Source organism: Martes martes (assembly GCF_963455335.1).
Source record: "Martes martes genome assembly, chromosome: 2".
Classification (NCBI taxonomy): domain Eukaryota; kingdom Metazoa; phylum Chordata; class Mammalia; order Carnivora; family Mustelidae; genus Martes; species Martes martes.
In genome coordinates, this window is record NC_137889.1 from 59,008,469 (window position 1) to 59,030,574 (window position 22,106).

The following is a 22,106-nucleotide window of genomic DNA, read 5'->3' on the forward strand; positions in this document are numbered from 1 at the left end:
GTCACGAAAGGAAGTAGCGTTTCTGACCTTGCTGGGTATTGCAAACTAGTCTCCCTCCTTCAGATGGATATTTAAACTTACCAAGGGGAAAGACACTCTTTTAGTTATTTCAGGTTCAACTCAAATCAAACAATAATACCTTCAGTGTACAAAAACCGAATTTAAAAATGCTTTTTAAAAACTTACCTGCTCTATTCGGTGTCTTGTCTGTAGATAAGGGTCATACCTAGCGCGGATAGCTCGCATGGAGGTTGGCTAAGAAAAAAAGAGAAAAATCTCCTGCTGGGCCCACATTCAATAAAAATAATAAGTAGTTTCAAAAGGACTGTATTAAAAATAAACTTCTTTTGTGCTCCTTCCTTTTTCAGTCTTGTTAGGGATCAAAATAATGTTCTGAATAGCATCTGGCTAGTTCCTATCCCACTGTCTTAAGTATCTGACCAGCAGGGCATCTCCTTGAATCATATTTATCTTTGTGTAAACACTTATGAAACCTCCAGGGTCACTTTCTGCTGGAGCAGAAAGGGGTGGCTAGGGGACAGAAATGAGAGGGAGCTTTTTCACTGAATAATTCCTTTTGTATTTTTAACAATTTGAACAATGGAAAACAAGTAAAAAGTGAAATCCCATATATAAGAAAACGTCCAGTGGTTTGCTGGCTGCTGACCTCTTCTGCAGAGGCTCACTGCTTCAAAAGCCTGCTTGCTGTTCTCCTGCTTGCACCCTGTCCTTACTCTAATCCTTACCCACACAGCATCAAATGATCTTTTAAAACCTTACACTGGAACAGACCATCCCTTTGCTTTCAACCATAATGGCTTCTCATGACACCTAAAATAAAATCCAAACTCTCTGAGCAGCTTACAAACTCCCTATGTCATCTGTCTTTCCAATCTCATTCTTCCCCTTACCCATAAGTCCTGGTATACCCCACTGTCATTCCTGCTACAGCTCCTTGTTCTAGATATCCTCTCCGCTGGGAACGTTCTCTCCTGATATTCCTGCATGGCTCCTTCATGTCATTCAGGACTCAATCCAAATATCATCTCCTCAGACAGTCACTTGCCAGCCACCAAGGCTGAAGTACCTACTCAGCTTCTACAGATCTAACTCTATTTTACTTCTTGGCTTAGCATTTACTAGTACCTGATACTTTCTTCTTTCTTGTCTATCTCCATTAGAATGTAAATTCTGTAAGATCACGGACCTTGTCCATTTTTCACTGCTGAAGAGGCAGTATAATGTGGTGGTGAGGAATAAAGAATTCAAAACCTGGCTCTGTCACTTATTAGCAGTGTGTCTCTGGGCCAGATGTTTAGGACTTCTAAGCCTATTTCCTTATTCACAAAACCAGGATAGTAACAGTATCTACCTTCAAGATGCTGCTATATGGTTTAAAGTTGTAAAGCACTTAGAATAGTTGACATATATAACAAGTGCTTATATAAGTATTTTTCTAGTGACTAGAGCAATATATGTAGATAGTCAGCAAATATTTGATGAATGAACAACTTCTATCTTCAGGAGAAAAATTAAAAATTAAAAAATTTAAGAAAGCCAGTACTTCTACGAGCACACTATAGGTCAAAGTACAATGTTACACTTCCTCAGGACGACTTCACATCACTTTACCTCATATCCAGTATAAGACTGGGTTGAATATTCAAAATCTGAATCAGGTCCACCAGGGCAGTATCTGCCAATACAACCAAAGAACGATGTCAGATACAAAACTCAGTTCAACAGTCTAGATCAAGCATCTGCAGTCTCCATAAAATCCCGAGAGCAAACAAGCTTCATTTTCAAATCCTAATAGAAGAGTCTATCTTTGCAGTATCTACAATTAATTTATTTTCTATGAACAAGTAAACACAGGAAACATATAAGGAACATTATATGTCTACAATTATTGTAGTCATTTTCAGAATGTTGCAGTCACTGTTATTTTAGAGGTTTAAGCTTTTAGGGACAAGTAAGAGGATTTAAGTTTTCCGAGGTTTGGAATGATACTCACAGTGCTCTCTGTAACTTAGGAAAACCTTTCTCTCATTTAATCTTCCTACCCAGAATCATGCATATTCTTCTGCCTATTTTTCCAATTATCTAAAATTAAGATGTTTAAAGGTTATTTATAGGGATAACTTTGTAATGATACTTTTCTGATCGAAACTCATTTTAAATTTCTGACATTTAGAATTTAGGCAGCTCATATTTTCATGTTTCATTTATTAAGTTGATAGATGTCACTCTTGAGTTCTATAACTTATGTATTTTTTTGTTTACTGCAACATATTAAAATCTTTATATGTTTCATTTTTAAAGCTGTGAAACATCCTATCAATGGCTGCTTGCTTCAAAGAACTAACTTATGAACCTACTGAATCAAAGTTTTAAATGTTAACCAGCATACACTGATTAAGATTCTAGGGGATTAACTAATTCATTTAAAGTACACATGCACACAACTTATGAAAAGCATCCACACTTACACACATATATTTCCTGTAAAACTGATGTGTGGGCATCTGTGGGGTTTGCACATCACAGCCACAACAGCAATCTACAAAAAAAAAAAAATTTTTAATAAAAAAGCTATCATGGAATAACGAATATACAATCGTGGAGAGTGGTTATCTCGCAAAAGGAGGGAAATGAATGCAATCAGGAAATGGTACATAAGGAAAAATACAAAAAAAGAAAATGGCTCAAAAGGGGCTTCAGTGTATTTGTAATGCTGTATTTCTTAAGCTGAGCATTGGGTGTAAGGGTGACCTCTTGTCAGTGTTTTAAATCTCTAAAATATACAAATGCACTTATATACTAGCTTGGATCATATTTTACCTATAAATTAAGTGAAAAATAAGGAATTAATAATTTTCAAAGTCAAAGTGATTCCATTCTCTCACTCTCTTTATTTTACTAAAATAGCCTCCAAGAAAAAGTAACTTTATGCAATAAAGATATAAAATTATATCTAGGCCTAATCTTTATAACTCAACCTCCTCACGGAAATATTGGACCTCAATATTTAGAGCAGAGTATTAAGCTAGGAGCTATACTTCAGAGTGTGTGCAAAATATTCTCAGAGGGGTCTGTCAGAGCCTTCCTGATCTGAGGACAGTATGTGCCTCAGAAAGGGGGTGATGACAGAGATAGAAGTATGGTTACATATGTGGGAAATTGGCCAAATAAGGGTATAGACTAAGGTGAATGCAAGCCAGGTTTCTTAGTATTGGAGAAGGAAGTTATAAATATGAAAAGAGGAGAACCTGGATGTGATGGAAGGTATTGCTGTGAACTCACAGTTTTCAATAAGTATACTCATATACAAATAAATATAAATGCAAATGTGTTATGTATATGTGTGTCCACATATGTATGTATGTATATATACATACATTTCCTAGCTTGGTTCACTGACATGGGCTAGGAGCAGCAACACCCTAATACCAATGAGTATATTAGCACTCAGATCTTGGTTTCTAAATACCCTTCTCCACTGAAAAAAAAAACAGGGGTCTGTGGAGAAACAGCTGATTCCAGACATAGAGCAAAGAAAGGACAAGATGAACCTGGAATATGTTATTAGGACAGAAAGCTAGAAACTGCTCGAAAAATGATGAGGACAATTTAGGAAGACACAGAAACCAGCCTGAAGGCTCTCACTGGTCAAATCAGGAATCATCTGTAGTCAAAATAAAGAATGATAGTAACAGATTATAACCCATCAAACTGGAAATCATTAACCCATTCATACAAATAAATGAATTAGTAAACTGAAAATGTGATAAGGAATTCAAAGTACTTCACGCACAAAGTTTCTTAATTACAAAATGGAAAAGATTAACTTTACAGAGGAGAAGCCCAGGAGATGCTACCTTGCTCAAAATGAACAATATTGGAAAGAAGAATAAAGATGAAGGTACCATGCTCCCTGATTTCAAACTATACTACGCGATATTGGCATAAAAACAGACAAATAGATCAACAGAACAGAAAGTCCAGAAATAAACTCCTCATATATGGTCAGTTAATTTACAACAAAGGAACCAAGAATATACAAGTGGGGGAAAGGACAGTCTTCTCAATAAATGGTGTTGGGAAAACGGTACACCCACATGTAAAAGAACAAAACTAGACCACTATCTTACATAATACGCAAAAAATTAACTCAAGATGGATTAAAGACTTGAATGTTAAGACCCGAAACCATAAAACTCCTAGAAAAACACAGGCAGAAGCTCCCTGACATTGGTCTGGGTGCTGAAGTTTTGGAACTGACTCCAAAAGCAAAAATAAGTAAGTGGGACTAAATCAAACTACAAAGGTTCTGCACAGCAAAGTAAACCATCAACAAAAGGAAAAAGCAACCTACTGACTGGGAAAAATATTTGTAAATCATATATTCAATAAGAAGTTAATATCCAAAATACACAAAAAACTCAACTCAATAGCAAAACTACATATGATTAAATAATTAGAGGACTTGAACATTTTCCCGAAGACATACAGATGACCAGCAGACACATGAAAAGATGTACATTATCAATAATTATCAGGGAAATGCACATTAAAACCATGAGATATTACCTGTTAGAAGAGCAAACTAAAATGAAATACTACCACACATCTATCCGAATGGCCAAAACCCAGAACATGGACAATACCAAATGCTGACAAGCATGTGGAGCAACAGGAATTCTCACTTTTGGTGAGAATACAAAATGGCACAGCCACTTGGACGACAGTTTGGCAATTTCACAAACGTTTAGCTTTATGGATTATGATATAATATAGCAATCATGCTCCTAGGTATTTATCCAAATGAGTTGAAAACTTAGGTGTACACAAAACCTTTCAAACAATGTTTACAGCAGCTCTGTTCATAATTGCCAAAAACTGGAAGCAACCCAGATGCCCTTCAATAGGTGAAGGGATAAGCTGTGGTACATTCAGACAATGGAATATTATTCAGTTCTAAAAACAAATGAGCTGCATCAAGCCACTAAAAAGACGTGGCGAACCTTAAATGCATATTGTTAAGTGAAGGAAGCCAATCTGAAAAGGCTATATACTGTTTGATTCCAACTACATCTTTCTGAAAAAGGTAAAACTACAGAGACAGTAAATAGATCAGTTTGCCAGAAGTTTGGAACAAAGGAAAGGATGAATAGGGGAGTTTTAGGGAAGGGAAACTAATCCTCATGATCCTGAAATGGTGGACACATGACATTATGCATTGGTAAAACCCACAATACACACTACTGTGAGTGACCCCAATATAAACTATAAGCTTCACTTAATAATAATGTAGCAATATTGGTTTATCAATTTTAACAAATGTGCCAAACCAATGCCAAGGGCAACCTGGGCAGGAAGGAAAGGAAGTATAGGGGAACCCTGTGTGCTTTCTGCTCAATTTTTAGGTAAACCTAAAACCGTTCTGTTAAAAACAGGAAAAAACCCAAAAACATAACAACAAAGCACCACCAGGGTAACAGCAGGAATAAAAGCATGAAGATCGGGGTGCCTGGCTGACTTGGTGGATTAAACGTCTGCCTTCAGCTCAGGTCATGATCCCAAGGTCCTGGAACTGAGTCCCTCAACAGGAAGCCTGCTTTTCCCTCTGCCTCTGTTTCTCTCTGTCTCTCATGAATACATAAACAAAATCTTAAAAAAAAAAAAAAAAAGGCATGAAGATCAGGATGCATAGCAGATAGGGAATAACAGTTACCTGTGTGTGTACTTCTGGTATTTTTGTATTTTTAATTTTTTAAAAGCTTTTATTTTGATTCCAGTTAGTTAACATTCAGCATTGTATTACACGTTTCAGGTGTACAACACAGTGATTCAACCATTCCATATATCACCTGGTGCTCATCACAACAAATGCATTCCTTAATCTCATTACCTATTTAACCCATCCCCCTGAACCCCTCCCCTCTGGTAACCATCAGTTTGTACTATATACTTCATGGCAGTTTCCTAATTTCTCTTTTTTTCCCTTTGCTCATTTATTTTGTTTCTCAAATTCCACGCATGAGAGGAATTATATGGTATTTGTCTTTTTCTCACTGCCTCATTTCACTTAGCATATCTCTAACTCCATCTATGTCATTGCAAATGGCAAGATTTCATTCTTTTTAATGACTGAATAATATTCCATCATATATCTATATATCTCACAACTCCTTTATCCATTCATGAATCGATGGATGCTTGGGACTGCTTCCGTAATTTGGCTATTGTAAATAATTCCGCAATAAATATAGGGGTGCATGTGCCCCTCTGAGTTACTGTTTTTGTATTCTTTGGGTAAATACCTGGTAGTGTGATTACTGGTCTGTAGCGTAGTTCTACTTTTAAATTTTTGAGGAACCTCCATACTATTTTCCACAGTGGCTACACCAGTTTGCATTCCCACCAGCAGTACAAGAGGGTTCCTTTTTCTCCACATCCTTGTCAACACCTGCTATAACTTCTGTTGCCACTTTTAGCCATTCTGACAAATGTGAGGAGATAAATCATTGTGGTTTTGATTTGCCTATCTCTTTTTTTTTTTTTTAAATTTTTTATTTATTTTCAGCGTAACAGTATTCATTGTTTTTTCACCACACCCAGTGCTCCATGCAATCTGTGCCCTCCCTAATACCCACCACCTGGTTCCCCCACCCTCCCACCCCGCCCCTTCAAAACCCTCAGGTTGTTTTTCAGAGTCCATAGTCTCTCATGGTTCACCTCCCCTTCCAATTTCCCTCAACTCCCTTCTCCTCTCCATCTACCCTTGTCCTCTATATTATTTGTTATGCTCCACCAATAAGTGAAACCATATGATACTTGACTTTCTCTGCTTGACTTATTTCACTCAACATAATCTCTTCCAGTCCTGTCCATGTTGCTACAAAAGTTGGGTATTCGTCCTTTCTGATGGAGGCATAATACTCCATAGTGTATATGGACCACATCTTCCTTATCCATTCATCCGTTGAAGGGCATCTTGGTTCTTTCCACAGTTTGGCGACCGTGGCCATTGCTGCTATAAACATTGGGGTACAGATGGCCCTTCTTTTCACTACATCTGTATCTTTGGGGTAAATACCCAGCAGTGCAATTGCAGGGTCATAGGGAAGATCTATTTTTAATTTCCTGAGGAATCTCCACACTGTTCTCCAAAGTGGCTGCACCAGTTTGCATTCCCACCAACAGTGTAAGAGGGTTCCCCTTTCTCCACATCCTATCTCTGATGGTAAGTCATTATGAGCATCTTTTCATGTCTTTTGGCCATCTAGATATCTTCTTTGAGGAAATGTCTGCTTATGTTTTCTGCCCATTTTTTATCCATTTTCTTCCCATTTTTATTCCATTTTAATTGGATAGATATTGAGTTCTATCAGTTCTTTATATCAGATATGTTGTTTGCAAATATCTTCTCCCCTTCAGTAGCTTCTTGTTTCCTTTGATGTGCAGAAGCTTTTTATTTTGATGTAGCCACAATATCCCCATAATAGGAGATATATCTAGAAAGAAGTTGCTATGGCTAATGTCAAAGAAGTTACAGGCTGTGTTTTCTTCTGGGATTTTTATGGTTTCAGGTCTCACATTTAGGTCTTTAATCCATTTTGAATTTATTTTTGTGTATGGTGTTAGAAAGTGGTCCAGTTTTCTTCCTGCTGCCTGCTGCCGCCCAGTTTTCCAATACCTGGTTTGTTGAAGAGACTGTCTTTTCCCCGGTGGATATTCTTTCCTGCTTTGTCAAACATTAACTGACCATACAGTTGGAAGTTTATTTCTGGGCTTTCCATTATGTTTCACTGATCTATGTGTCTATTTTTGTGCCAGTATCATGCTGTTTTGATTACTACAGCTTTGTAATAGAACTTGAAGTCTGGAATGGTGATCTCTCCAGCTTTGCTCCCCACTCCCAACCAAGGTTGTTTTGCTATTTGGAGTCTTTAGTGATTCCATATGAATTTTAGGATCGCTTGTTCCAGTCCTAAGAAAAATGCTATTGGCATTTTGATAGGGATTGCATTAAATGTGTAGATTTGGGGTAGGATGGAGATTTTAACAATATTTGTTCTTCTAATCAATGAGCATGGGATGTCTTTACATTTCTTTGTGTCCTCTTTAATTTCTTGCTTTAGTGTTTTACAGTTTTCAGAGTTCAGGTCTTTCACCCCTTTGGTTAGGTTTATTCTTAGGTATCTTATTATTTTTGGTGTCATTGTAGATGGGACTGTTTTCTTAATTTCATTTTCCTTAGATTTTATTTATTTTAGAGAGAGAGAGAGAGAGAGAGAGAGTGAACAGGGGCCAGGGGGAAGGTATGGGAGGGACAGAGGGAGAAAAAAAATCTCAAGCAGATTCCATGCCAAGCATAGAGGGGCTTGACATGGGGCTTGATCTCATGACCCTGAGATCATGACCTGAGCTGAAATCAAGAGTCAGATGCTTAACTGACAGCCACCTAGGCACCCCTTAATTTTGCTTTCTGATGTTTCATTATTGGTGTATACAAGTGCAACAGAGAGCACCTGGGTGGCTCAGTCGGTTAAGCGTCTTCCTTCGGCTCAGGTCGTAATCCCAGGATCCTGGGGTTGAGCCAAGCCCTGCATCAGGCTCCCTGCTCACCGGGAAGCCTGCTTCTCCCTCTCCCACCCTCCCAGCTTGTGTTCCCTATCTCACTGTGTGTCTCTCTGTCAAATGATAAATTAAATCTTTTAAAAAAATATTTGGGTAGAATTTGCCTGTGAAGCCATCCAGTCCTGGGCTTTTGTTTGTTGGGAGGTTTTTTTTGTTTACTGATTCAATTTCTTCGCTGGTGATCAGTCTCTTCAGATTTTTCATTTCTTCCTGTTTCAGTTTTGGTAGTTTACATGTTTCTAGGAATTTATTTCTTGTACAATGTCAAATCTGTTGGCATATAGTTTTTCATAATATTTTCTCGTATTTCTATGATGTTGGTTGTTATTTCTCCTCTCTGATTTGTGATTTTGAGTCCTTTCTCTTGTTTTCTTCTTGATAAGTCTGGTTAGAGGCTTATCAACTTTATTGATTTTTTTCAAAGAACCAGATCCTGGTTTCATTGATCTGTTCTATTATTTTCTTAGTTTCTGTATCATTTATTTCTGCTCTAATCTTTATTATTTCCTTCCTTCTGCTACTTTTAGGTTTCATTTGTTCTTTTTCTAGCTCCTTTGGGTGTAAGAGTAGGTTGTTAATTTGAGATTTTTCTTGCTTCCTGAGGTAGGTCTGTATTGTTACAAACAACCCCCTCAGAACTGTTTTTGGTGCATCCCAAGGTTTTGGAATATTGTGTTTTGATTTTTATTTATCTCCATGTATTTTTTAATTTTTTCTTTTATTTCCTGATTAATCCATTCATTGTTCAGTAGCATGTTATTTAGCCTCCATGTATTTGTAGCCTTTCCAGATCTTTTCTTGTGGTTGACTTCTAGGTTCATAGTGTTACGGTCAGGAAAGATGCATGGTATGATATTCTTGAATTTGCTGAGGCTTTTTGGTGGCCTAATATGTGATCTTTTCTGGAAAATGTGTATTCTTATATTTTAGGATGGAATATTCTGACTGTATCCGTTAAACCCCATCTAGTCCAATGTGTCATTCAAAGCTATGATTTCCTTATTTCTGGTTGGATGATATGCCCATCAATTTAAGGGGGCTGGAAAAGCCCTGTATTATTATTGCATTACTATGGTTTGTCATTTATGTTTGTTATCAACTGTTTAATATATCTGGGTGCTCCCATGTTGGGTGCATAAATATTTACAATTGTTTTATCTTCTGTTGGATTGTCTCCTTTATTATTATATAGTGTCCTTCTTTGTCTCTTATTACTGTCTTTCTTTTAAAGTCTATTTTTTTAAAAGGATTTTATTTATTTATTTGACAGAGAGATCACAAGTAGGCAGAGAGGCAGGCAGAGAGAGAGGAGGAAGCAGGCTCCCTGCTGAGCAGAGAGCCCGATGCGGGACTCGATCCGAGGACCCTGAGATCATGACCTGAGCCGAAGGCAGAGGCTTAACCCACTGAGCCACCCAGGCACCCTTACAGTCTATTTTGTCCAATATAAGTATCACTACTCTGGATTTCTTTTGATACACATTTGCATGAGAGATGTTCCTCCATCCCCTCACTTTCAGTCTGCAGGTGTCAGTTGGTCTAGAATGAATTTCCTGTAAGCAGCATATAGGTGGGTCTTGTTGTTTAACTCATTCTGTCACCCTGTGTCTTTTGGAGCATTTAGTTCATTTATATTCAAAGTCATTATTGATAGATATGTATTTATTGCCACTTTATTCCTTGTTTTGTGGTTGTTTCTGCTGTTTCTTCTGATCCTTTCTTCTTTCTCTTTCATGGTTTGCTAGTTTTCTTTAGTGATATATATGGATTCCTTTCTTTTTATTCTTTGCATACCTATTATTTTTTGATTTGTGGATACCATTAGGTTTGTATATAACATACGCACATAGCCATCTATATTAAGTTGATGGCTGTTTGAGTTTGAACCCATTCTTTACTCCTCTCCTCTCTATGTTTTAGGTATATGGTGTTCTGTTTTATATCCTTTTATTTTGTGAGTTCCTTAACTGATTTTTTACATAAATATTCACTTTTACTGCTTTTGTGTTTCCTACCTTCATACTGTCACTTTTGATCTTCCTTTCCACTCCAAGAGTCCTCTTTTTTTTTTTTTTTTTTGGTTAAGATTTTATTTATTTGAGAAAGACAGAGTAAGAGAGATTATGAGAAAGGGTCAGAGGGAGAAGCAGACTTCCGCTGAGCAGGGAGCCCAATGCAGGACTCGATCCTCGAACCCCAGGATCATAACCTGAGTCGAAGGCAGTCTTAACCAACTGAGCCACCTGGGCATCCCTATCTGGGGAACTCTTTATCTCCTCTTTTATTTTGAATGATAGCCTTGCTGGATAGAGTATTCTTGACTGAAGATTTTTTCCATTCAGCACTTTAGATATATCATGTCACTCTCTTCTGCCTTGCAAGCCTTCTGCGGAAAAATCCACTGATAGCCTTACAGGGGCTTTCCCCTTGTATGAACTGTCTTCTTATCTTCTGCTGCTTTTAAGATATTTTTTTTTAATCACTACTTTTTGCCATTTTAATTACATTATGTCTTGGGGTGGATCTGCTTTTGTTGCTTTTATTGGGTGTTCACTGTGCTCCTGGATGTGGATATCTGTTTCCTTCCCCAAATTAGGTAAGTTTTCAGCTATTATTTCCTCAAATAAATTCTCCACCCCCTTTGATCTCTCTTCCTCTTCTGGGACACCTATAATATGAAGGTTATTATATTTGATGGAGCCAATGAGTTCCCTAACTCTACTCCAATTTTGCATAATTCTTTTTTCTCTTTTGTTCAGCTTGACTATTTTCCATTACTTTGTCTTATAGGTCATTAATTCACTCCTCTGCTTCTTCCATCCTGCTATTCAGTCCATCAAGTGTGTTTCTCATTTAATATATTGAGCCCTTTATCTCTACTATGTTACTCCTTATCTCTGTCTTAAGTACTTTACTCATGTCTTCTATTCTTTTCTCAAGTCCAGTGAGTATCCTTTTGATCAATGCTTTAAGTACCCCATGACACATGTTACTTATATCTGCTTTGCTTAGATCTCTGGGTGTGGCCTTATCTTTTTCCTTTCTTTTCTTTTCTGTCCTATTCTTTCTAAGTCTCTGTGTGTTAGGAAAGTCAGCTATATCTCCTGTTGAGGGTAATGGCCTTATGAAGAAGAAGTCCTGTACTGCACTGCTGTGTACTGTACCCAGTTCCTCAGGGCCTGGCGCTTCTAGGAATGTCACCAATGTGTGGTGCACATGCTTCCTATTTTATCCTAACTGTTCTACCCTTTAGGCAAGTCATCTTCAAAGGCTCTCTTTGCCTTTTGTGAGCAGTGCTTGGCCCCTGACCTGAATGTAGTACATTTTAACTAGGTGTGCTCTGGTCAGCTTGTGAATGAGACCTGTCACCACCGCTATCTGAACAGAGGCTCCACAAAACTTCTGAGTCAGAAGACACAGTGTAAGCAGGACTTTGGGCCTGTCTTCTGGGGGAGGGGACTGGCCAAGTTGGGACTGAGGCAAGCATGACAGAGAAAGGCAGTTCCACAGGAGTAAAGGCACTTGAAGTGGGGTTGGTATAAGCAAGTTAGGTAGCAAGTGTGGGCGCTGCACTGATTCCCACAGGTGGCCATGTGCTTATAATGAGGGATGCAGGAGGGAAATGGTGCCCGTTAGTTCCTTGTTCATGGAAGGGTCTCTCCTTGAACTCTCCTTCTCTGGGATGTGTTCTTGAGATGAGCAAATAACCTCTGCACTGTGTGTTTCAGGTGCTCTGCGGATTGCTGTTTCCACACTGTATGTCATGGGTTGTTTGCCTAACTTATAAGAGCAGTGCAATGCCCTCTGGGCTCTATCCTAGCCAAGCCCACTGACCTTTAAAATTCCAGTCTTTATGTCCACTGGTTGCAAGCACTCCCAAAATTCAGCCCCTCTCACTTGCCAAGCCAATTGCTATGGGGATTCATTTTCCCTGTGTCCTCCTTGGTATGACAGTGTTAGTCTGTCTCTCACCCTTCTCTGCCACTGCGGCTCACTCTCAACCACAGCGGCATGATCTCCTTCTCTCCCAAACTGTATCTCTACACTTACTACCTTCTTCAATGTGGCCTCTTCTCTACCTTTAGTTGTGTAGTTTGTTCTGCAATTCTTCAGGTCAATTTCTGGAGTATTTAGGATGATTTAATAGTTACCTAGTTGTATTTGTGGGATGAGGTGAGCCTAGGTTTCTCCTACTCTGCCATCTTCCAACCTTTCCCTGTACTTCTGATATTTTTAATAATTCACCCTGGTGACACTGTCAAAGATGGATTTGGTGCAGGTAAGAAAAAGTAGACTAGTTAGGAAAAGACCAAAATAATCTAAACAAGAAATAATGAAGGCCAAAATATTCCTACCATTGGTGGTAGGAATGGACAATGCATTTCACATCTTTTGGAAACTGAGTGGATAGAGGCACCATGGACTGGGATGGAGACAAAAGATGCATGAGCAAGTTTGAGGTTAGTTTTGGTTATGTTATACTTGAGGGTATATAGGCAGTCAAAGAAGAGATGTTTAACAGGCACTTCGACAAATGCCTGAAGCTTGAGGAGTGGTCAGAGCTGGAAGTTAGCATATAACAATACTTAAAAATGTCAATGGATAAGATCACCAAAGAAGGCATGTATGGTACTAAGAACAGTGGACCCAGGACCACAGAAAACAACAATTTTTAGAAGCAAGCAGAACAAGAATAGACCTCAAAGAAAGCAAAGTAATCAGAGGTAGGAGGAAAAGGAGAGAGAGAATCGTGTCATGGAAGCCAGGCTTATTAGGTTAAAAGGTTGATAAATTTTTGTCTTCCATAGTGGCAAGCTCATACATAATGCTGAAATCTGAAACATCAAGACTTATCTACAGAGTGTGTTATTTGGGGATATGGAAGCAGACACTAAGAAATCAGCTAAGAGTTAAAAGTGCTTGCCCTGAGGGGAAAAATGGGAGCTGAGGGGTTTGAAAATATAGTTGACCTTTGAACAAGCAGGAGTCAAGGGATGACAACCACTCAACTCAGTTGAGTATCTACATATAACTTTTGACTCCCCAGAAACTAAATTACTTTCATAGCTTACTGTTGATCAGAAGCTTTACTGGTAACAGAAACCATCAATTAATACATATTTTGAATGCTACAGTTATTATACACTGTATTCTTACAATAAAGTAAGTTACGCAAAAAGGAAGTATCAGGAAAATCATAGAGAAAATACATCTGTAGGGGCACCTGGGTGGCTCAGTGGGTTAAGCCTCTGCCTTCGGCTCAGGTCATGGCCTTAGGGTCCTGGGATCGAGCTCCACATCAGTGGAGCTCCACCACTTCCCCGCCTCTCTCTGTCTACTTGTGATCTCTCTGTCAAATAAATAAATAAAATCTTAAAAAAAAGAAAAAAGAAAATACGTCTGCAGTACTGTATCTATGGGAAAAAATCTGCCTGTAAGTGGACCCATGCAGTTCAAACCCATGTTGTTCAATGGTATTAATTTCTCTTAAAGAACCCTTTACACTAGGTACAAATAAATAAAACAAAAACACTTAAGTACAGGGAGAAGAGACCAGGATTGGTGATACATTGTATATAAAAGTTTTAGGGTTTAATTAACCACAAACACAATATGATCCAGGAGATAAGACCACCCAACAAGTCAACATAAACTGTTATTACCAAGTATAATACTCCCATCCAAATAACAGATCGAATTTCTAAGATCATACCACAAACACACAATTTAATTCTGGATATCATGTTTTAAGAGGGTCCAAATCCTATCTTTCACACTCATCCTTTTTATCCTAAAGCCCCTACCCTAATTCTAGCTCTTAACCTTACATCTCGATCAAGCCAAGAGTATCCCAAGTGGTCTTTTTGGCACCAAGCTACTCCACATCTTGGATCCAAATTAATTTCCTGGAAGTCTATTTTGTTCTTATCACTCTCCTCAAATATCTTTAACAGTTTCCTATTACCCAGCTTCTTTACAGGACATTTAAGATCTTTTACAAGCTCATTCCCAAACTAACTCTTTAACCTAATGTTCTACTGCTTTCTCAAATCAATTATCAACCCCAGTCAGTCTGATTTACTCACTGTTCCCTGCACACATCATACTCTTATAACATCTCTACCTCTGTGCCTTAGTTCCTTGTGCCCTTGGTCCCATTATTTTTCAAGCCTACTCTTCTCTGCTTATATGGGCATCATTTATATGTCAACTGAGTGCCATGCTTTCTCTTGGACTTTCCCTAGTCTCTTTTACTTCAGGGACATCTTTGTCCCTGACATAATGCTTCCCATGTCAGTCACTTCACAAATACCATATACAGAATGCCTCTGTACCATTAACTACCTTTTAAAAGTACAAACGTGACTGGGTGACTCAGTCTGTTGAGAGTCCTACTCATGGTTTCAGCTCAGGTCGTGACTGTGAGATTGGGCCCAGCACAGGCTCTGCATGCAGCACAGAGTCTGCCTGATTCTCTCCTTCTCCCTCTACCTTTTCCCTTGTTCACGTGCTCTCTCTCTGTCTCAAACAAACAAAATATTTTAAAAATAAAAGTACCTTTTATAAGTATCAATTGTATTGAAAGCCATGAGCTTAAAATGGCCAACAATATTTATCATATTGAGATAGTCACCAAGCCTCAATCACCAAGCCTTTACAGCCATCAGAATATCATCTACTCCTTTAAGCACAATGAGTGTTTTTGCTTACCATGACCTCATAACATTCTGCACATGTCTCTATTGCAGCACAAATCATAATATATGGATTTTATTAAACTGAATCTAGGATGTTACATGGAGGAAAGGATTTCTGGCAGAAGAGATATGCAATCAATATTTCATGAACCAAACTACTCACCCCACTGGCAGTTCTGATGGGTTTTGCCTTTAATTTGGGGACTAAGATCTTTCGATACTGAGGTGGGACCGCAGCGATGATATCCACCAGGCGGGGCTGTGCTGAAAGGCCATATTTGGCAGCTGTCCTCGTTTTCACCCTGGAAGTAAAACACCTAGCATTATCAAGATCATAATATTTCAAGGCATACTACCAAAAGAATGACCTACAGATAACATCATCAACTCCTGCCACCCTAGGCGATGACAACAGTGGCTTTAACATTTGTGAGTATCAGAAAAATAGAAGAAAATCAGGAAATCATATCAATGACTTCTTCTCTTAGCCTGGAGTACCAGAAAGAAAACAAGATGACTAAAGGGAAGGGCCACAGGACAGTGACACAAGGTAGGTCTCATTCAACAAAGTGCTCTGGCTTTCGAGGGTTCCACCCTTTTCTCAACCTCAACACTACAGCATCTGGGATTAATTCTGTTGTAAGAGACTGTTTATTACACTGTAGGATGTTTAGCAGCTTCATCAGCCTCTACCCACCAGCACTCTACTTTCCATTGTTAACAACTAAAAATGTCTCCTGACATTGTGAAATGTCTCCTGGGTGGGTGGGAGGGTGGGTATCATGCCTGGTTATGAGCCATGGTCTTAGACCAGACAAAGAAACAAAAAATAATTTAAAGGAAAGGTGAGCAGAACTGAATAGTAAATAAAGTATATATATTTTTAATGTTTTAAAACTTTTTCTAATATAAAGTCATGTATACATAAAAAACAGAACATAAAACATATAAACATACTTTAACATTTATGAAGCAAACATTTGTGTTACTACACTCCAAGGAACAGAATATGATCAGCACTTCAGAAGACTATACCCTTTCCTGATTATAACTTTATCCCTAATTCCTAGAAATAACCTTCAGCCCAACCAATAATTCCTTGCTTTTCTCTATTATTTTATTGGTTTCTTGTTTCTTGGCTGCTAGCAAACCCTAATTTCTCATTTTAATCCATCTAAAAATATTGTGAAGTATTTGCATCATTTTCAAACAATGTTAATTTAGTACCTGATTCGTAAAAAGTACCTAAGTACTTGGTATGCCAGAAGGTATAAGGCATAGTTGTTTCACGCTCTATGTTTGTATGTTTGCATGTTTCCAGATGGGCATTCACAAAACTAAATGTGTAAGTGATAAAAATATATGTGATAAAAACACACATACAATAATAAATGTGTACAGAGTTCGAGAGGAACTCAGTGTGTGCTGGGAAGACAGTCATGGAAAACAGGTGAAGAACTGGCTTTAGACAGGCAGTGAAGACATGGAGATGCCACTGAGAGCAAACAGGCTGGTTTATGTGAAGACACAAAAACAGGAATGCACATATTTTAAGATATATGGGTAGACTTGATAGAAAGCAGGACATTTTCAATGTAAAGCTACAGAAGTTTAAAAAGTAGGGTAAGTTGAAGCCAGACCAAGAAGCCTTACATAATGGGCTGAGGAATTTGCATTTAATTTCATAAATGTTGGGGACATACTGAAAACTGCTGTACAGTTAAAAGTTAAAAGATAAGAATTAACCCAGCAAGAGATAGAGGATGAAAACATAAGCCACTGCAGTAGTCCAGAATTAAGTTCAAAATGGGATGGATTATTAGTAGTGGGAATGAAAGTGAGAGTCATAAAGAAGAAGACAGTAAGCAGCATTTAAATACTAATTGGATCTAACAAAAACAATTTGAAGAGGACACTAGAGTTTCAAGCCTGGGTGAAGGTTAACACAATTAAGCAAAGCGGACATCTGCATAGAGGCTGGTTTTCAGGACAATGTTAACATAAACTATAGATATGCTAAATTAAAGAGATTGACAAAAATATACAAGAAGTAGAAATGTTCACTAGAAATAAAAGACTTTTGTATAATTAGGAGTATAGCCAACAATGAGAGAAAAGCAACTTCTAAGGACAGGATAGAAAAATCAGTAAAATATAACTCCACAGTCAAGAAAGGATAGTTAAGGGACACCTGGGTGGCTCAGTGGGTTAAGCATCTGCCTTTGGCTCAGGTCATGATCCCAGGACCCTGGGACTGAGCCCTGCATCGGGCTCGCTGCTCAGCAGGAAGCCTGCTTCTCCCTCTCCCACTCCCCCTGCTTGGATTCCCCCTCTTGCTGTCTCTCTCTATGTCAAATAAATAAATAAAATCTTAAAAAAAAAAAAAAGAAAAAAAAAAGGAAAAAAAAGACAGTTAAGTAACTTATTTATTCTTTTAGCAAAAATTTATTAAGTGCAATATTCCAAGAAAGTGATAAAACACTGCGGTATCTCACACAACAGGAAACAGTCTTAAAAAGGCCATGCTATGGTGATTAGATCACTGATGACCTACCTGGGAGTAGAGAGAAAACCCTTTCATTATAGCAGATCTACAAAGTGAATATCTAATGAAAACAAAAGATGCAGAGATGAAAGACTACTCTTAACTGAGAAAGTAGCAAAGTCAAAACTACAGATGAATAGGTCAAAGAGGCTATAAAGTAGGAAAGGGTTGTATTAGATCAAGGATATCCCAAAGGCAAGGTCTTCCTGAGAGAGTTAATGCTTCTTCTGAGACAGTAGGAAGGGAACAAGGATGTGAAGTGATGTAGCACAGAAGATAACATGGGCTCTGAGACAGAACAGACGATCTAATTCCAAATCCCAGTTCTACCAATTACTAGTTCTTTACTCTTAGACAAATTATTTAATCTTCCTCTGTCTCAGATTATCCAACTGTCAAATGATGGTGACATAAGTACCTAACTTCCAGTTTTTGAGAGGACCAACTGAACTAAAAAATGAACTACTAACAGTGATTGGGACATAGTAAGCGCCCAATAAATATTAGAAGCTACTAGTATTATTAGGCTATGAGAGAATTGTGCCATAAATGAGAGACAGGGCAGAGCAGAAAGCTAAGTTCTTATTTAAATTTAAAACGTGAGAAAGAAAACAAGTAGTATTTATAATTTCAATAAAAATATCTACCACCTAAGAACAGGATCACCTTCTTCGTTTTATAAATCAACTTACTTATTCAGATCGATGTCTTTCCCCTGTTCGTGGGCTTCAATTAGTTGTTTAATAACGTCTCCTATAGTCAGCATCATCAGCTCAGCAGGGCTGAGATCTCCTAGAAAAATAGTATTTAACAATGTAAAAATTCATTTTACCCAGTAAAGTTCTTTGTATTTATTTTTTCCTCCCAAAATTATTCCAACCATCCCAGATGAACAGCTCAAGTTTACAAAAAAACACCAAACTTCCACTTTTTACAGTTTGATCATATCTTTTGTATCTTTAATTAAAACAAACTTGCTTCACCTATATATGGGAAGAACTCACTTTAGAAGTACAAACATTGTAAGAATGATAAATACAGGGAAGAACAGAGACAAACATGAGGAGAAAGAACCTAATTGCACAAGAAATCACCAAAGTGGTTAAAATAGCTTCCCTTTATCTCCAGAATTATAACGACATTTAGGTGCATTCTTTCACCTAACTCTCAGAATGCAGTAGATAGAACAGGAATATTTGCTTTTCCATTAAAAATGCCACCAAGCGGTAAGGCTGAAACTCAAATCCAGGTATCCACAGAAGAAATATTACAAAACAATGCAATGCTACTTTGTAATACAAAGGATGTTGGTTCCGTACTTGCTTAAGGATCTTGATGCATCTCTAAAATATAGTCTATTCACCATCATGACCTTCTGGCAACTGAGGCTGACGTGACAAGCAGAAGCCGACACGTTCTTACATGACCCCATTCCAATTACAGTAGATTGGTTCAAGGATGGGAACCTACCCAAGTCAGGCCAACCGGAGTTCTTTCCTCAAGACAAAAAAAGCCAGTTTCCCACCACTGATAAAAGCCATGAGACTACGGCTTGGGAACTGCCACCAAACATAATGCCAGCCTGTAGAGAAAGCTAGTGCACAGAGACGAGGGAATCATCAGAGAGAAGTATAGATGAGAAAGCCCTGGCAGTTATGGAGCCCCTTCATTTACTTTATCTCATTCGAAACCTCACAACACTGTAAGGTAGATGTTGTTAGCCCCTTTTACAGATGTTAAAAATTAAAGTAAGTTAAGATGCCATTATAAATGGCATAGTTAAGACTCAAATCCAGGTTTTTCTCCACAACTTTCACCCTTTTATCACTATACTAGGCTGCTTCTTACTTAATGAAACAAAGTTAACACACACAACGTTGAGAGAAAAAAAAGTCCGTCTATAATCAAAGGCTAAATGCTTTCAAAACCATGTAATTCAGCACTCCAGAGTTCCAAAAAGGCGCTTCAAGAACAATGTAACAGAGACAGGGTTGGTGGTGGTGCTGGAAGAAGAGGGAAAGGGAGGAAAGGAAAGAAAAGGACCAAAGCAGCTCAGATTTTGCATCCTTAATATACTGAAGTGAGGAAAAGAGGATTCAGGTGATAAAAATAAAGATTTGAAAACCACAATGTATAGCTCTTGAGTATATAAAAAATTAACTAGAGAAGCAAATTAGTAAGAAAAGGCTTCATGGAGGAAATGGCATAGGGGTCTTTAAAGAAAGGAAAGGAAGGAACAAGCAAAACAAAGGGGAATTCAGAAGGAACAATGTCAGGTATAGGAATTACCTATCTTTGTGTGAAGAAGTGTTGCCTAACAAGAATACAGGCTTTCTGATAAGGTTCAATAAAAAACAGATTAGAGGGTACACTGACCACTGGGAAAAGGCATTTAAATGGAGTGGAGAATTATATATTCTCAGGTTTGGGAGTAAAAAGATGAAAGTAGTGTTTTTAAAATGTATATAAAATAAAGAAAATGACATAAAAATAATTCAGAAGGTGAAGAGAATACATATAATTTGATACTAAATAAAAGGCCCTTGAAAGGCAACAATGTAAAAAAAAAACCCACAAGATTTAAAGTAAAAAACTCGAACATTAGGCTCCCATCCCTAGATCCCAACCAACCCCTACTGGGTGTGTGATAATGGGAAGATCAAAGACTTCTGTACTCCCATTTCCCTGCCTGCCAAATTGGGATAAAACATACACACTTGACAAGACTATTGCAACAACCAACTGAAATAACACATAGGAAAGCCAAAGTACGTTCAAATGTTAGTTATTGATGAAGGTGGTTTAGGAGGATGGTGGCCAAAATGATGAATAATAAACTGTGTCAAGAGGCAGGGCTTAGGGACAGATGAAGGGAAGAGTGTGAAGCTGTCTGGCCTGACAGTGTGAGGAAGAGCAGGGCTGAGGAAGAAGATGACTAACTGGGGGCATGTAATTTGATGCCATAAGACAATTGAAAGTAACCTGGGCAACTGGAGCTGTTGTTCCAAGAAATGGTAGTGGATGCCCAGAGGCATAGTGATGAAAGACAGAATTAAAAGAAAAAATTGTGGGTTTTTTTGGTGCACACACACAGCCTGACCATCAGTTCTACTTCCTATGGGATGTAGATGGGATGGGATGGGAAAGTTACTTAACTCTTCGAATCTCCCGCGGGAAAGATTCTACTTTCCATCACAGTGAAAATGATATCAACTTCAAAAATTATTAGCAAAGTCTCAATAAATAGTAGCTATTATTATCAGAGCCACCAATCATGATCAGACCGACTGCTCACATGAGTGTACAGAGATGAGTTTAGACCTTGTGAGAAAATACTTGAAAATTTGACTCCATCCTGTTGAAAACGAAAGATGGAACTGCTCCAGGGTAACTGATGAGGTAGTATAAACGAAAAAAACTACATAGCTGTCCCACAAAAAAACCAAGAACTCGGAGTCTTCCTTTTTTTCAAACCCAGATCTTTAAAAAACAAAACAAACCTGAAAAAAATACATGAAATGTATCATAGAACAAATTTTAGCAAATTAAGAGACCCGAGAGCACGTTAAATCCACCGACCACGTTAACTCCTTGGAGGACACACCTTGGAATAAAGCTTTTCCTGCCACCTGTGCAAAAGACACCAAGTGACTGCCAAAAAGGAAGAGGGTAAGGGTAGGCTGGTTTAAAAGACGCAATAGGTAAACGAGAAGGCAAGGGGCTGGAGCCGACACAGGGACTGACCCTACGGTGGCACGGCGACTGGCTCAGGCGGACAATTTCAGCGGGAAAAATAACGTTCAGCACCTGACCGCCCAGGTGTTCGCCCCTTCCCTATCACCCTGCTTGCCTCCACTTCCTCTCCCTCCCTTCCGTACCTTTCCGCTTCTGCTTCATTTCTCCGCCGCGGCAGGACCTGCTGCCACACGCTAGGTAGCTACCAACTCGAACCTCGGGGAAAGTTGACAGCCATAAAGCAACCCCAGCCTGTCGTAAAATGACGGTCAACGTATCGTAAAGCTGTTCCCCGAGGACGGCGCGCGCAAAGGTCCGCCCCGCCCCTCAGCGGCGGCTCGCGATGTTGCAGGAGGCGGGGAAAATGTGCCGCCTAGGAGGTTTCTGCTGGGGTTTAAGGGCGGTACAGGGGATGGGCTGAAGTTAAAAGACAGCTGGGGCTTGGGCGTTGGAAAGCTCAACCTGAATAACAGAGCGGCCGGACA

The 22,106-nt window shown here is 38.6% G+C and overlaps 1 protein-coding gene across 1 annotated transcript in view; it reads right to left on the reverse strand.

Moving 5' to 3' along the window:
* The window catches only part of ELP3 (elongator acetyltransferase complex subunit 3), a 96,450-nt gene extending 74,588 nt beyond the window's left edge, over positions 1–21,862 (reverse strand). Inside the window, exons 1-6 of the mRNA XM_080796813.1 lie at positions 21,765–21,862; positions 18,579–18,678; positions 15,505–15,643; positions 2,490–2,560; positions 1,633–1,696; positions 187–255 (exon numbers count right to left, since the gene is read on the reverse strand). Of these exons, the coding sequence (XP_080652939.1) occupies positions 187–255; positions 1,633–1,696; positions 2,490–2,560; positions 15,505–15,643; positions 18,579–18,678; positions 21,765–21,783 (462 nt within the window). The 5' untranslated portion in view covers positions 21,784–21,862. The remainder of the gene's footprint in view (positions 1–186; positions 256–1,632; positions 1,697–2,489; positions 2,561–15,504; positions 15,644–18,578; positions 18,679–21,764) is intronic.
* Between the last annotated feature and the right edge of the window lie 244 nt (positions 21,863–22,106).